The sequence below is a fragment of the Hemiscyllium ocellatum genome, chromosome 3 (assembly GCF_020745735.1).
Source record: "Hemiscyllium ocellatum isolate sHemOce1 chromosome 3, sHemOce1.pat.X.cur, whole genome shotgun sequence".
NCBI classification, from domain to species: Eukaryota; Metazoa; Chordata; class Chondrichthyes; order Orectolobiformes; family Hemiscylliidae; genus Hemiscyllium; species Hemiscyllium ocellatum.
In genome coordinates, this window is record NC_083403.1 from 72,973,201 (window position 1) to 72,987,275 (window position 14,075).

The following is a 14,075-nucleotide window of genomic DNA, read 5'->3' on the forward strand; positions in this document are numbered from 1 at the left end:
TAGTAGGCATCACAGAGACGGGGTTCAGAACTTGCAGTTAAACATCCAAGAATTTTACAACTTATCAAAAAGACAGGGAGGTGGGCAGAAGGGGTGGGGTTGCCCTGTTCGTTAAGAATGAAATTAGTCTATGGCACTGAATGACATACAGTCAAATGATGTGGAGTCTGTGTGGGTGGAGTTGAGCAACCACAAAGGCAAAGAAACCATAATGGGAGTTATGTACAGACCTCCGAACAGTGGTCAGGACTAGGGGTGCAAGATGTACCAGGAAATAGATAGGGCATGTCAGAAAGATAAGGTCACGGTGATCATGGGGGACTTCAATATACAAATGGATTGGGTGAATTATGTTACCACTGGATCCAAAGAAAGGGAATTCATGAAATGCTTACAGGATGTCTTTTTGGAACAGCTTGTGATGGAACCCACAAGGGAGCAGGTTATTCTGGACTTAATGCTATGTAATGAGCCAGACTTTATAAAAGAACTTAAAGTCAGGGAACACTTAGGAGGCAGCAATCATAATATGGTAAAGTTTAGTATGCAGTTCGAAAGAGAGAAGGCAAAATTGGATGTAATGGTGTTACAGTTAAATAAAGGTAATTACAGCGGCATGAGAGAGAAACTGACAAAAATTGACTGGAAGCAGAACCTAGTGGGGAAGACAGTAGAGCAACAATGGCAGGAGTTTCTGGGTGTAATTGAGGACACAGTACAAAGGTACATCACAAATAAAAGAAAGATTACTGGGGGGGAGGGTGGTGTTGGAGAGGTGGGGGGGGGGAACAGTGTTGGGATTTAGACAACAATGGCTGATGAAGGAACTCAGGAAATGTATCACTGAAGAAGAGAGAACCTATAAAATGGCCAACAGCTTTGGGAAATCAGAAGATTGGGAACACTACATAAACAAACAGAGGATAACAAGGAGAGAAATAAGGAAGAAGAGGACCAAATATGAAGGTAATCTAGCCAGAAATATTAGAAATGATAGTAAAAATTATTTTCAATAAATAAGAAACAAACAAAGGCAAAAGTAGAGATTGGGCAGCTCCAAATTGATACAGGAAGGCTAGTGCTGGGAGATAAGGAAATAGCTGAAGAACTTAATAAATACTTTGTGTCAGTCTTCACAGTGGAAGACATGAGTAATATCCCAACAATTAAGGAGAGTCAAGGGGCAGAGTTGAGGATGGTGGCCATTACGAAGGAAAAAGTACTTGATAAACTAAAAGGTCTAAAAACTAGGATGGGCTACATCCTAGAGTTCTGAGGGAGGTGGCTGAAGAAATAGCGGAGGCGTTGGTTTAAATCTTTCAAAATTCACTGGAGTCAGGGAAAGTCCCAGATGATTGGAAAATCACTGTTGTAACCCCCTTGTTCAAGAAAGGATCACGAGAAAAGATGGAAAATTTATCGGCTGATTAGCCTAACCTCGGTTGTAGGTAAAATTCTAGAATCCATCGTTAAGGATGAGATTTCTAAATTCTTGGATGCGCAGAGTCAAATTAAAACAAGTCAGCATGGATTTAGTAAGGGCAGGTCCTGACTGACAAACCTGTTTGAATTCTTTGAAGAAGTAACAAGTAGGTTAGACTAGGGAAACCCAGTGGATGTTATCTACCTAGACTTCTAAAAGCCTCTGATAAGGTGCCTCATGGAAGGCTGCTAAGTAAGGTGAGGGTCCATGGTATTTGAGGTGAGCTACTGGCATGGATTGAGGATTGGCTGTCTGACAAAAGGCAGAGAGTTGGGATAAAAGGTTCTTTTTCAGAATGGCAGCTGGTGACAAGTGGTATCCCGCAGGGTTCAGTGTTGGGGCCCCAGCTATTCCCTTTTTATATGAATGATGTGGATGAAGAGACTGGGGGCATTCTGGTGAAGTTCTCCAATGATACGAAGTTAAGTGGACAGGCAGGTGGTTCTGAGGAGGTGGAAAGGCTGCAGAAAGATTCAGACAGTTTAAGAGAATGGTCCAAGAAATGGCTGATGAAATTCAATGTGAGCAAATGCGAGGTCTTTCATTTTGGAAAAAACAACACAGGCATGGATTATTTTTCTAAACGGTGAGAAAATTCATAAAGCCAAAGTACAAAGGGATCTGGGAGTGCCAGTACAGGATTCCCTAAAGATTGAGTTGCAGGTTGAGTACATGGTTAAGAAAACAAATCTAATGTTGTCACTTATTTCAAGAGGGTTGGAATGTAAAAGCAGTGATGTGCTACTGAGACTTTATAAAGCTCTGGTTAGGCCCCATTTAGAATACCGTGTCCAAATTTTGGGCCCAACTCCTTAGGAAGGACATACTGGCACTGGAACATGTCCAGCAGAGATTCACACGGATGATCCCTGGAATGGTAGGCCTAACATAAGATGAACGGCTGAGGATCCTGGGATTGTATTCATTAGAGTTCAGAAGGTTGAGGGGAGTTCTAATAGAAACTTATAAGATCATGCATGGCTTGGAAAGGGTGGACACTGGGAAATTCTTTCCATCAGGCGGGGATAATAGAACTCATGAGCACAGCCTTAGAATTAGATGGGGTCAATTTAAAATGGAAATGAGGAGACATTTCTTCAGCCAGAGAGTGGTGGGCCTGTGGAATTCACTGCCACGGAGCGCAGTGGAGGCTGGGACGTTAAATGTCTTCAAGGCAGAGATTGATAAATTCTTAATCTTGCAAGGAATTAATGGATATGGGAAGAGTGCGGGTAAGTGGTGTTGAAATGTCCATCAGCCATGATGAATGGCAGAGTGGGCTAGATGGGCCGAATGGCCTTACTGCCACTTGTATTTCTTATGGTCTTATGGACTCTGTGTCCTATTGTGCTTCTGTCATTCACAATCCTCTTGCCTTTTGGTCTGGGACAGCGTTCCCGTCTGTTCAACTTGCTTCTCCTCCATCTTTTTTTCACAATATAGAAACCATAATTTTCAATCATTGCAGTTCAAAACAATAGCCAAGTCTTTAAGTAAACTCTGTTTCTCTCTCCACAGGTACTTCCAGATCTGCTGAGTTTCTCCAACATTTTCTACTTTAATGTCAGATTACTAGTATCCACGTAACTTTGCTTTATTTTTGGCTTTATCTGTTTGAGATTTTGAAGAGATATCAGTGAGGGTGATGCTGTTGATGGGATAAACTTGGACCTTAATGGCATTTAATTAAATGTGTCTCAATGTGGATGTGGACAATCAACTAGCTCTTGAACTAAAAGGAGTAGCAGCAACTTCAAATCAGAATGGATTGAGTTAGAGGAAACAAAAAGCAATGGTTAATTAATGTTTTTTCAGTCTGGAGGAGGGTATGTAATTGAGTTCCTTCGAGGACAATGTTAAGACCCATGTTCTTGTTGATACATATCAATGGTCTAGACTATGGTGTACAAACCATCATTTCAAAACTTCCATACGATTCAAAGTGTGGGTGTATTGTGAACCTAGGGGGGAGAAGTATGAAGTGATCAGCTTTGATAAGAACTTGAAACAACGCCATAAAATAAAGGGCACAACTTTAAATGGGTGCAGAAACAAAGGGATTTAAGCATACATCTGCTTAAATCATTAAAAGTGGCAAGGCAGCTATGGAGAGTGGTTAATAAAGTATGTAATGTCCTAAACTTTACTAATAAAAGCATAGAAGATAAAAATGAGTAAGTTATCTTAAACTTGTATAAAATACCAGTTAGCGGTTAACAGAGTATTACATCCAGCTCTGGGTGTTGCACCTCAGGAAAAATGCAAACCATTAGACAGAGTGCAGACAACAACAAATGGTTCCAGAGGTCAGTTTTAAAGATAGATTAAAGAAGTCTGGACTGTTTTCCTTGGATGAGCGAAAGTAAAGAGGAGATTTTAAAGATGCATTTGAAATCCTAAACGGCCTGGACAGAGCAAAGAGGGAGAAACTGTTCCACTGATGGAAAGATTGAAAACAAGTGGGCGGCACTGTGGCACAGTGGTTAGCACTGCTGCCTCACAGCGCCTGAGACCCGGGTTCAATTCCCGACTCAGGCGACTGACTGTGTGGAGTTTGCACTTTCTCCCTGTGTCTGCGTGGGTTTCCTCCGGGTGCTCCGGTTTCCTCCCACAGTCACAAAGATGTGCGGATCAGGTGAATTGGCCGTGCTAAATTGCCCGTAGTGTTAGGTTACGGGTAAATGTAGGGGTATGGGTGGGTTGCGCTTTGGCGGGTCGGTGTGGACTTGTTGGGCCGAAGGGCCTGTTTCCACACTGTAAGTAATCTAATCTAATCTAATAAAAGTGCACACATTTAAAGTAATTGGGAAAAGAAGCAATGGTGACATAAAGAGAAGTTTTTTCATTTCACAACTTCTTATGATCTGGAAGGCACTCCCAGTGTATGGTGGAGGCCAGTTCAATGCTGGCACTCTGGAGGGAACTGAGCAGGAACCATAGGATCCCTACAGTGTGGAAGCAGGCCATTCAGCTCATCAAGTCCACACCAACCCTCTGAAAATCCCACCCAGACCCACCCCATCCCAATAACCCAGCATTTCCCCTAGCCAATCCACATAGTCCGCATATCCCTGGACATTATGGGCAATTTAGCATGGCCATTCCACCTAACGTGCACATCTTTGAACAGTGAGGAACCTGAGCACCCAGAGGAAACCCATGCAGACACTGGGAGAATTGTGGAGTTTGCACAGTTGCCTGAAAGTTGAATCAAACCCAGGTTCCTGGTACTGTAAGGCAGCAGTGCTAGCCACTGAGCCACTGGAAGAATATGCAAGGCTAATGGGGGAAGCTGGCAACATGACATTAGATTACTTACTGCTACAGGGAGACAGCGCAGACAAGATGGGCTGAAGGGCCTCCTTTTGCGCTAGTGTACTGTCACTTTCCACTAACTTTGCATAAATGTTAAAATAATAGGAGGAAATTTAGGAAGAAATAAACAAAATTATCAGAACTTTCAAACAGCTGTAAACATAAAATCCATGCACATTTTTGCCTTGATACTAGCAGCTTAGGCTATCTTTGCTATAATGAGGCTAAGACACAATTTGATTCAAATCAAACCAAACAGTAAAGTTATCAGACTATTTAAACAGACATAAATGGAAAATTCATGCAATGCTTTACTTTGTAGATGCCAACAGCTCAAACCATTTCAAAGAACAGCTTTATAAAGAATGAAAGCTCAAATCTCAAAAACAGAGCCAGAATAAATTTCTCATGAAAATCACTCACTTGTTACTTTGTGCTTTTCAGCTGTTTAAGAAAAAACGTAAAAATATTAGGTAACAACACAGGCTTTATTGAGAAAAAAGTTCCTTAGTCCTGATGAAACATTCATTTTGCAAAAATGATCAGAAACATCAATCAATTTGCCTCTCCTTTGATGGGTTAAAGGTTGGCTGTAGTGCTGAAGAGATGCATGGTATCATGCAGTCACTGCATACTTGTGAGAATGTCTATCAAGAGTACACATTCATTGATAAACTTGGTGGTTAAAAAGTTGTATTTCATGTTTAGAATAGTTCTGCTCCTAAAATCCAGTTCAGCATCTTGCATTGTTTATTTCATGCTTTCAGAATCCCAATCATCAAGACACTCATTTTTAAAAGTTCCAAATTTTGATTTCTAAAACTCGTATGGAGTCATGTTGTTGAAGTAATTAGATATAAAAGTCAGTGACCAAAGTGGAAATGTCTCATTACACCCCACTACATGTGTAAAGTCAGGCTTACTACAGCAGTACGTGACTCTTCTCTTCAGTTCTACTAGTACATGTAACACAGTTAACGTGTGGCATCTGCAAGTTGCTGTTAGGTTGAATGATAATGTCTAACATAATCTGGAAACTTATGAAGTGTCCAAGTACAGGACAGTGAAATTATTTTTTTCATATCAGACCATAAGTTGATCTTTCATTAGAGAGACACAACTGGTGTTGTGTTTAACCAGAAGGCCAGGACACCTCAGGCAAGGGGACAGTGCAGGAATTGGCATTATTCTATATTGCAAACTAGCTGTCCAGTCACCAGAGCTAATTTCAGAACAAATTAAATATGACACACATCATAAGATGTTGCAGTTGGCAAATTTTATGAACTCAAACTGACTACTGCAGAAGTTCAGCTATCACCTTTCCCTTCACAATATTGTATCACAGAATTTTAGTATTCATGGGAGTCTTCTCCAACTGTTGGTGGTTTGGCCAAGTTCTTTCACCAAAACCCAGCAAAGACATCATGGACAAAGAAATGAAGCTTTCTTGAAGGTTCCAGCAGTCTCCTGGTATATAAACATATGGAAGGATACTAGTGAGAGAGGGCCATGTCTTTTTGTGGCTAGTTGGTGTTCAGGTATTCTGGTGGCTAGTTTTCTGCCTATTTGTCCAATATAGTATTTGTTACAGTCCTTTCACGGTATTTTGTAAATGACATTAGTTTTGCTCGTTGTCTGTATAGGGTCTTTCAAGTTCATTATCAGCTGTTTTTGTGTGTTGGTGGGTTTGTGATCTACCGTGATGCAAAAGGGTCTGAGTAGTCTGGCAGTCATTTCTGAGATGTCTTTGATGTAGGAGAGAGTGGCTAGGGATTCTGGACGTGTTTTGCCTGCTTGTTTGGGTTTGTTGTTGAGAAATCGGCAGACTGTGTTCATTGAGTACCCATACTTTTTGAATACATGATATACATGATTTTCCTTTGCTCTGTATAGTTCCTCTGTGTTGCAGTGTGTGTTGGCTCATTGAAATAATGTTCTGATGCAGCTTCGTTTGTGGATGTTGGGATGATTGCTTCTGTAGTTCGATATTTGGTCGGTATGTGTTGTTTTCCTATAGATACTGGTTTGAAGTTCCCCATTGACTGTTTGCTTTACTGTGACATCTAGGAATGGCAGTTTGTTGTTGTTTTCCTCCCCTTTAGTGATTTTTATGTCAGTAAGGGTATTATTGATGATCTTGAAGGTTTCATCTATTTTGTTTCATTTAGTGATGACAAAGGTGCCATCCACGTAGCAGACCCAAAGTTTAGGTTGGATGGTTGGCAGAACTGTTTGTTCAAGTCTCTGCATTGCTGCCTCTGCTAAGAACCCTGATATCGGAGATCCCATGAGTGTTCCGTTGGTTTGTCTGTAGGTTTTGTTGTTGAAGGTGACATGTGTGGTAAGGCATAGGTCCATTAGCTTGATGATACCGTCCTTGTTGATGAAGTTAGTGGTGTTTAGTGTATGTGTCTTTAGGTCTTCTAATAGTGTAGTCAGTGTTTCCTTGGCCAGGTTAATGTTGATTAATGTAAAAATGGCTATTACATCAAAGGAGACCATTATTTTATCCTCGTCTATCTTAGTGTGTATGATGGTCTTCGTGAATTCTTCTATACTTATGGATATCAACACGTACCAATAGGTGGCAATAGACCCGACCCCACAACTACAGAACTGAATCACAGCCCTACTCAAAAAACTTCAGAAATCTGGAGAAATAAATAAGACCGACTTCCAAAAAATGAAACCAGATGGATCCAACACACTACCCTTCTATGGATTACCCAAACCCCTGACAAATCAGGAGCTCCCACCCCCCTCAGACTGATTGTCTCATTACCTGGAACACCAACTTACAGATTGGTCAAGGAGGTATACCAAACAGTAAAACACTTAGTAGAAGACTCACGCCACTCCATCCACTCCACCCAAGAATTCCTGAACAACCAATGGGGAACTTCAAACCAGCATCTACAGGAAAACAAAACATATGGACCAAATATTGAACTACAGAAGCAATCATCCCAACACCCACAGCACTGAGGAACTAAGCAGAGCAGAGGAAAATCACCTACACCACGTATTCAAAAAGTATGGGTACCCAATGAACACAGTCCGCCGATTTCTCAACAAAAAACCCAAACAAGTAGACAAAACATGTCCAGAAATCTTAGTCACTCTCTCCTACATCAAAGACATCTTGGAAATGGCTGCCAGACCACTCAGACCCCTTGGCATCATGGTAGTCCACAAACCCACCAACACACAAAAACAGCAAATAATGAACTTGAAAGACCCTATACAGACAACGAGCAAAACTAATGCCATCTACAAAATACCGTGCAAGGACTGTAACAGAAACTACATTGGACAAACAGGTAGAAAACTAGCCACCAGAATACATGAACATCAACTAGCCACAAAAAGACACGGCCCATTCCCTCTGGATGAGGAAGGACACTATTTCGACTGGCAAAACACATTCATCCTAGGACAAGCCATACAAAGACATGCACAAGAATTCCTGGAAACATGGCATTCCAACAGGAACTCTATTAGCAAACACATTGAGTTAGATCCAATATACCAACCTCTGAGAAAAGGAACAGGAAGTGACTTCACCACAGAAAATAATATCACCACAGGAAATGACATCACCAACCCAACGAAACCCAAACATATAAATAGAAAGCAGAATTTTTCAGCAATGCTTTGCCTGAGGCCCACTGAAGATGCTACTTAGTAGGGTAATGAAACGTCTGGAAATGAACCTTCCGCTCAGCGAGCAAACCAACATCCAAAATCTCAGCCTGAGCTAGAAATCTTCTCAAAACTCTTCACTGGTATTCAAAGATACACTCCCCACTTTTGAACATAATTACAATCGTTGCTTCCGCTATTGTATTGGACACAATGAAAATGATCTGAATCTATAAGTTAACCATCAATTGTCATGTCCATGTACCAATGACCGAAACTTCAAAACCATCCATCTTGAAAGCTTAGCAGTTAAATTTAATCTAAAGGCTCCCAATTATTGGACCTCAGATGTCAACCATCTTGCAGGAGAAGACCAAAGCAGCTAAAGGCAGGAAGTACTGGTCACTGCTGGTGAAGAAGTAATTGATGGTCTGAGGGTTAGGAATAAGGAGAATAGAAAGTGTAAAAGGTGAAAATCTAGGCCTAGATGTCAACAATCTTGGAACTAGGGTGAGAATGCAGTGTGGGAATGGAATATAGTGTTGAAAGGGTGCCTTTATAGTTACTAAGCCACCTTTTTCCTGACAGCAATCTGATGTTTCCCTACCTCAATATCAAATATCTACTGGGTGGGTGGTGCCTCTTGTTTGACCATAATATGAATGCATTCTGCATAAATCATAAAAATCTAGTATCCAAGCTCAGTGGAAAAAAGGAAGGCAAATGGTATGAGGGCTTTATTTTAAAGGGAAATGGAGTATAAAGATCAGCTTATTAAAACACAAGATTTTTCCAGGCTTGATAGAGTAGATGCTGAAAAGAGATTTCTCCTTGTTGGAGAGCCAAGAACCTAAGGACATAATCTCAGAGTAATCTCAGCCTGGCCACTCACTTCCTATCCATCAGGTGGAATACCTTGTCTCATGGTTTGTGAATGTGTTTTTTTTTATTGCAGAGGGCTGCTGAGGTTGGGTCATTAAGTGTACTTAAGGCAGAGACAGAAATAATTTCAATCAATTGAGGAATCAAGGGGTGATAAAGAAACAGCAGCAAAGTGGAATTGAGGATGTGCAGATTAGTCATGATCTCATTGAACAGCTCAGAGAATGGTTGGCCTACTTACGCTCCTACATTTTATGGTATTAAACCCTCTATGGTTTCTGGTCAGTATCCTCCTTCAACATAGAAGGCTGCGCTGCACCTCAAAAATTGGCAAAACTTGACCCAATCCCTTAGCAAATGTGTTGTAAGATAAGTTTGCTGAATTTTAATTTGAACATCACTTTATGACATTAACTGGGTGTCACCATGGTTTATTATGACAAAATTGTGAATCGATTATTATAAGATATTTGCTTTATTTAGGTTAAACTTAATTTTCACTCTATTCATATTAGGATATGTAAACTGATGTGTGAATGTAGAGACACGATAAACCATGCTCCCACTTCAGAGACTCACTCACAATTTCATGCCTTGGACATTGGAAGAAAGGAGAGCTTAAGAAGTTAGAAACAGGCATAAAGCTCTCACAGCTTGAATGTTTGTGTTACCTTCCTTTGTAGGTTTTTCTTTCACTTGCTTCACAGTTTTGGCTTCTAAATTGTGATAAACAACAGAATTAAGTTTGATAGTAACCATATTTTAATTGCCCATGAATAATAACCAGAAATTAGTCTTATAGGATGAATATTCAATGCATTTCATGTATACATGCAATATTTAATGACACAAAAAATGAGCAGGTGTTTCCCCAAAAAAAGGCTGTTATCCCAACTCATTTACTGCTACTTTTGTGGACAGCAACATCTTAAGATATTGCAGAATCCAGGTGAGAATATGATTATTGTAACCCAAGTACTGACATTGACTATTTCAATGTCTCATTGAAATGAATAAGCTCATCACCTGACCACTGTCAGTTTCTGCTCCTATCTGCAAACCCCTGTGGCCATTCACCTGTTTTAAAAGGAGGTGAGAAGAGATGGCAAAGTTGTTACTATACATATGTAATAATCTGTTGTAAAAAGTGTAATAGAAAAAAGACGGGTGGAGAGCAAATGGAATTCCAATATTTAAGAAGGGGAATAGAACAATTTCGGAGAAAAATTGACTCTTTAGCTTTATATCAATGATAGGAAAAAGGTGGATCATTGGGTTTATTTCAGGCCAAGATACAATGATTTTTAATCAATGGAGGAATCAAGGGGTGATAGAGAAATGGTAGGCAAGTGGAGCTAAGCATTAGCAGATTAGCCATGATCTCATTAGATGGTTCAGAGGATGATTGGTAAAAATCATGCTTCAGGTTCACTGTCTTTATTCCTGATTATCTCTCCTCGCTTCAGGCTCACTGCCTTTATTCCTGATGAAGGGCTTTTGCCTGAAACGTCGATTTCGCTGCACTTTGGATGCTGCCTGAACTGCTGTGCTCTTCCAACACCACTAATCCAGAGGCTGATTGGCCTAGTTATGCTCCTGCATCTCATGATCATAAACCCTCTATGGTTTTTGTTCAACATGCTCCTACAACATAGAATGGTGCTTCGCAAAAATTGGCATAACTTGATCCAAGGCCTTAGTAAATGTGTCGTGAGATACGTTTGATGAATTTTAATTTGAACAATACTTTGTGACATTACCTGGGTTTCACCATATGGTTTATTACGACAAAACTGTGAATCGATTATTATAAGGCATTTTCTCTAACTAGCTTAAACTTAATATTCATTCAACTTATTAAAGGATAGGTAAACTGGTGCATAGATTAAGAGACACGATAAACCATGCCCCCACTTCAGAAGAATCACTCATAATTTCATGCCTTGAACATTGGAAGAAAGGAGAACTAAGAGGTTAGAAACATGCATAAAGCTCTCACAGCTTGAATGTTTGTGTACCTTCCTTCGGAGGTTTTTGTTTCACTTTCTGCACAGTTTTGGCCTCTAAATTGTGGTAAAGAATAGAATTAAGTTCAATCGCAATCATAAATTAATTAACCATGAATAGTAATTAAATATTAGTCTTTTAAGATGAATGTTGAATACATTTCATGTATACATGCAATAATTAATATGGTACAAAAAATGAGGCAGTAGTTTCCAAAAGAAAAGGCTGTTATCCCGACTCATTTACTGCGACTTTTACAGACAGCAACATCTTGTGGTGTTGGAGAATCCAGGGGTGAGAATATGATTAATGTAAACCAAGTACTGACATTAACTATTTCAATGTCTCATTGAGATGAATATGCTCATCCCCTGACCACTATCAGCTTCTGCTCTTATCTACAAACTGCTGTGGCCATCCACCTATTTTAAAAGGAGCTGAAAAAAGATGACAGAATTTGGAGTCAATTTTGAGTTTATTGAGTGTTTTAATTGTACTATGTTGGATTATAGTTGTAGGGAGACTGATCTGATTTGGTTGTGTGTCTCCATGTCATACCTATATAAGAGAATTGGCTTTCTTTAACCACCTTACTTTCCACAATTTTGTAATCATCACTATCATGTAATCCAGAATTGATTATTATAATAAATATTCATAAACACATTTTAAGATGTTGTCAACTGTCTTTTAATTCCTTAAGGATTTAAAGAAACAGGTAATATTCTCAATTTTTTAAGTTATTATTCAATTTGCTGGAACTCATTAACTCTGACAAGTTGTTTCTCTCCGTTAAAGAGATTTCATTGCAGGACCAAATCAACAGGTAGCAATGCAGTCAAAGTTCACTTAATGATATGATATTTCTCCTTGCTGTGGTTTTCAACAGACCATAAATTCAATCCTTATATATCTTCTAATAAAGAGAATGGAAATTAACTTCATTTTAATTGAGAGCTGATAAATGTAGTCCAACCATTAACACATTTCTAGCCAAAAGGTCTTACCTGTTTTAGATTATGAACCATTGACAAAATGATGCCGTGCTTATCATTCTAAACCCTCTATGGTTTCTGGTCAACATCCTCCTACACCATAGAAGGTTGCGCAACACCTACAAAATTGGCATAACCTGACCCAATCCCATAGCAAATGTGTTGTGAGACAAGCTTGATGAATTTTAATCTGCTCATCATCTTATGATGCTAATTGTGTTTTGCCATATGGTATATGACAAAATTGTGAATTGATTTTTACAAGATATTTGCTTTAACTAGTTCAAACTTAATTTTCATTCCAATTACAGGAGGACATGTCAGCTGGTGTGTAAATTTAGAGTCATGAGAAACCAATCATTTCAGAGACTAACTCACAGTTTCACACCTTGAACATTGGAAGAAAGGAGATCTGTAAGGTCTCACATGCATAAAACCCTCACTGCTTGAATGTTTGTGTTACCTTCCTTCGTAGGTTTTTGTTTCGTTTTCTTCACAGCTTTGGCCTCTAAAATGTGGTGAACAATTTAATTAGGTTTCTTAGTAATTATAATTGCCCATGAATAATAATCAAATTTAGTCTTATAAGATGAATATTCAATGCATTCCATACATACATGCAATAATTAATATGGCACAAAAAATGAGCAATTGTTTCCCAAAAAGTGCTGTTATCCTCAGTCATTTACATCTTGAGGTTTTGGAGAATCCAGGGGTGAGAATATGATTATTGTAACCCAAGTACTGACAGTGAAATGTCTCATTGAGATGAATATGCTCAACCCCTGACCACTATCAGCTTCTGCTCTTATCTACAAACTACTGTGGTCATCCACCTATTTTGAAAGGAGCTGAAAAGAGATGACAGAGCTGCTACTAAACATATTTAATAATCTGTTATAAAAGATGTATTGGAAAGAAGACTGATGGAGACCAAGTGCAATTCCTATATTTAAGAAGGGGAACAGAACAAGTCCAGACAAAAATTGACTATTTAGTTTCACATTGATGATAGGAAAAAACATGGATCCATTTGAAATTGTTGAACAGACTCCATAGAAAAATCCCTTTAAAAAGATATATTCAGGGTACTGAGACTGATTTTTTGTCATGAGTCAGTGTTATACAATTAAGTTAAGAGCCAAAGATAGAACTGGCTCAAAGAACTTAATTAATAAAATTTTCATATTACATTGATCCAGGTGAGAATCACTGAGAAGTGGTGTGACTGTTAATTGTTTCCACCATGAAATAGAATGCACTGAAAATGAGAGGTAGGGGCTGACAAGCCGAACTTAATTTCTTTGAGGCCTGACAATATCAGCATGCATTTACACAAAGCAGAGTATATAACTTCTTAAGGAACAATTGTCAGAGATGTAAAGGTATTAAATCTAGTTCGGAGATTAATGATGAGAAGAATAAGGGTACTTTCTAAATGCCCAAACTATTTAACACTAATATATACTAATTCTTTATTTAGCACAATGTCATTGATAATATATAAATACACACGGTGCACAAAGTTGAACTACAAATGTTATAAATTTGATTTAAATCCAAACACTGAGAAAAGTATCAGAAGACTGAGTGAATTACAAACACAGAATATGAAATACACAGAAAAAACTACTTTGCATCTAAAAGATCTAATCATTTAACTCAACAGCCAGGAAAACAATAGTAACATTATTGGATAAAGTCTCTAGAGAGGTCACTTACCTGTTGCTTTTGGCTGTACTGCTGTG

At 39.0% G+C, this 14,075-nt stretch overlaps 1 protein-coding gene across 1 annotated transcript in view; it reads right to left on the bottom strand.

The window, feature by feature from the left end:
* The window catches only part of trdn (triadin), a 426,623-nt gene that overhangs the window by 97,680 nt on the left and 314,868 nt on the right, over positions 1 to 14,075 (bottom strand). The window contains exons 35-39 of the mRNA XM_060854831.1: positions 14,050 to 14,070; positions 12,791 to 12,835; positions 11,344 to 11,388; positions 9,997 to 10,041; positions 5,222 to 5,242 (exon numbers count right to left, since the gene is read on the bottom strand). Of these exons, the coding sequence (XP_060710814.1) occupies positions 5,222 to 5,242; positions 9,997 to 10,041; positions 11,344 to 11,388; positions 12,791 to 12,835; positions 14,050 to 14,070 (177 nt within the window). The remainder of the gene's footprint in view (positions 1 to 5,221; positions 5,243 to 9,996; positions 10,042 to 11,343; positions 11,389 to 12,790; positions 12,836 to 14,049; positions 14,071 to 14,075) is intronic.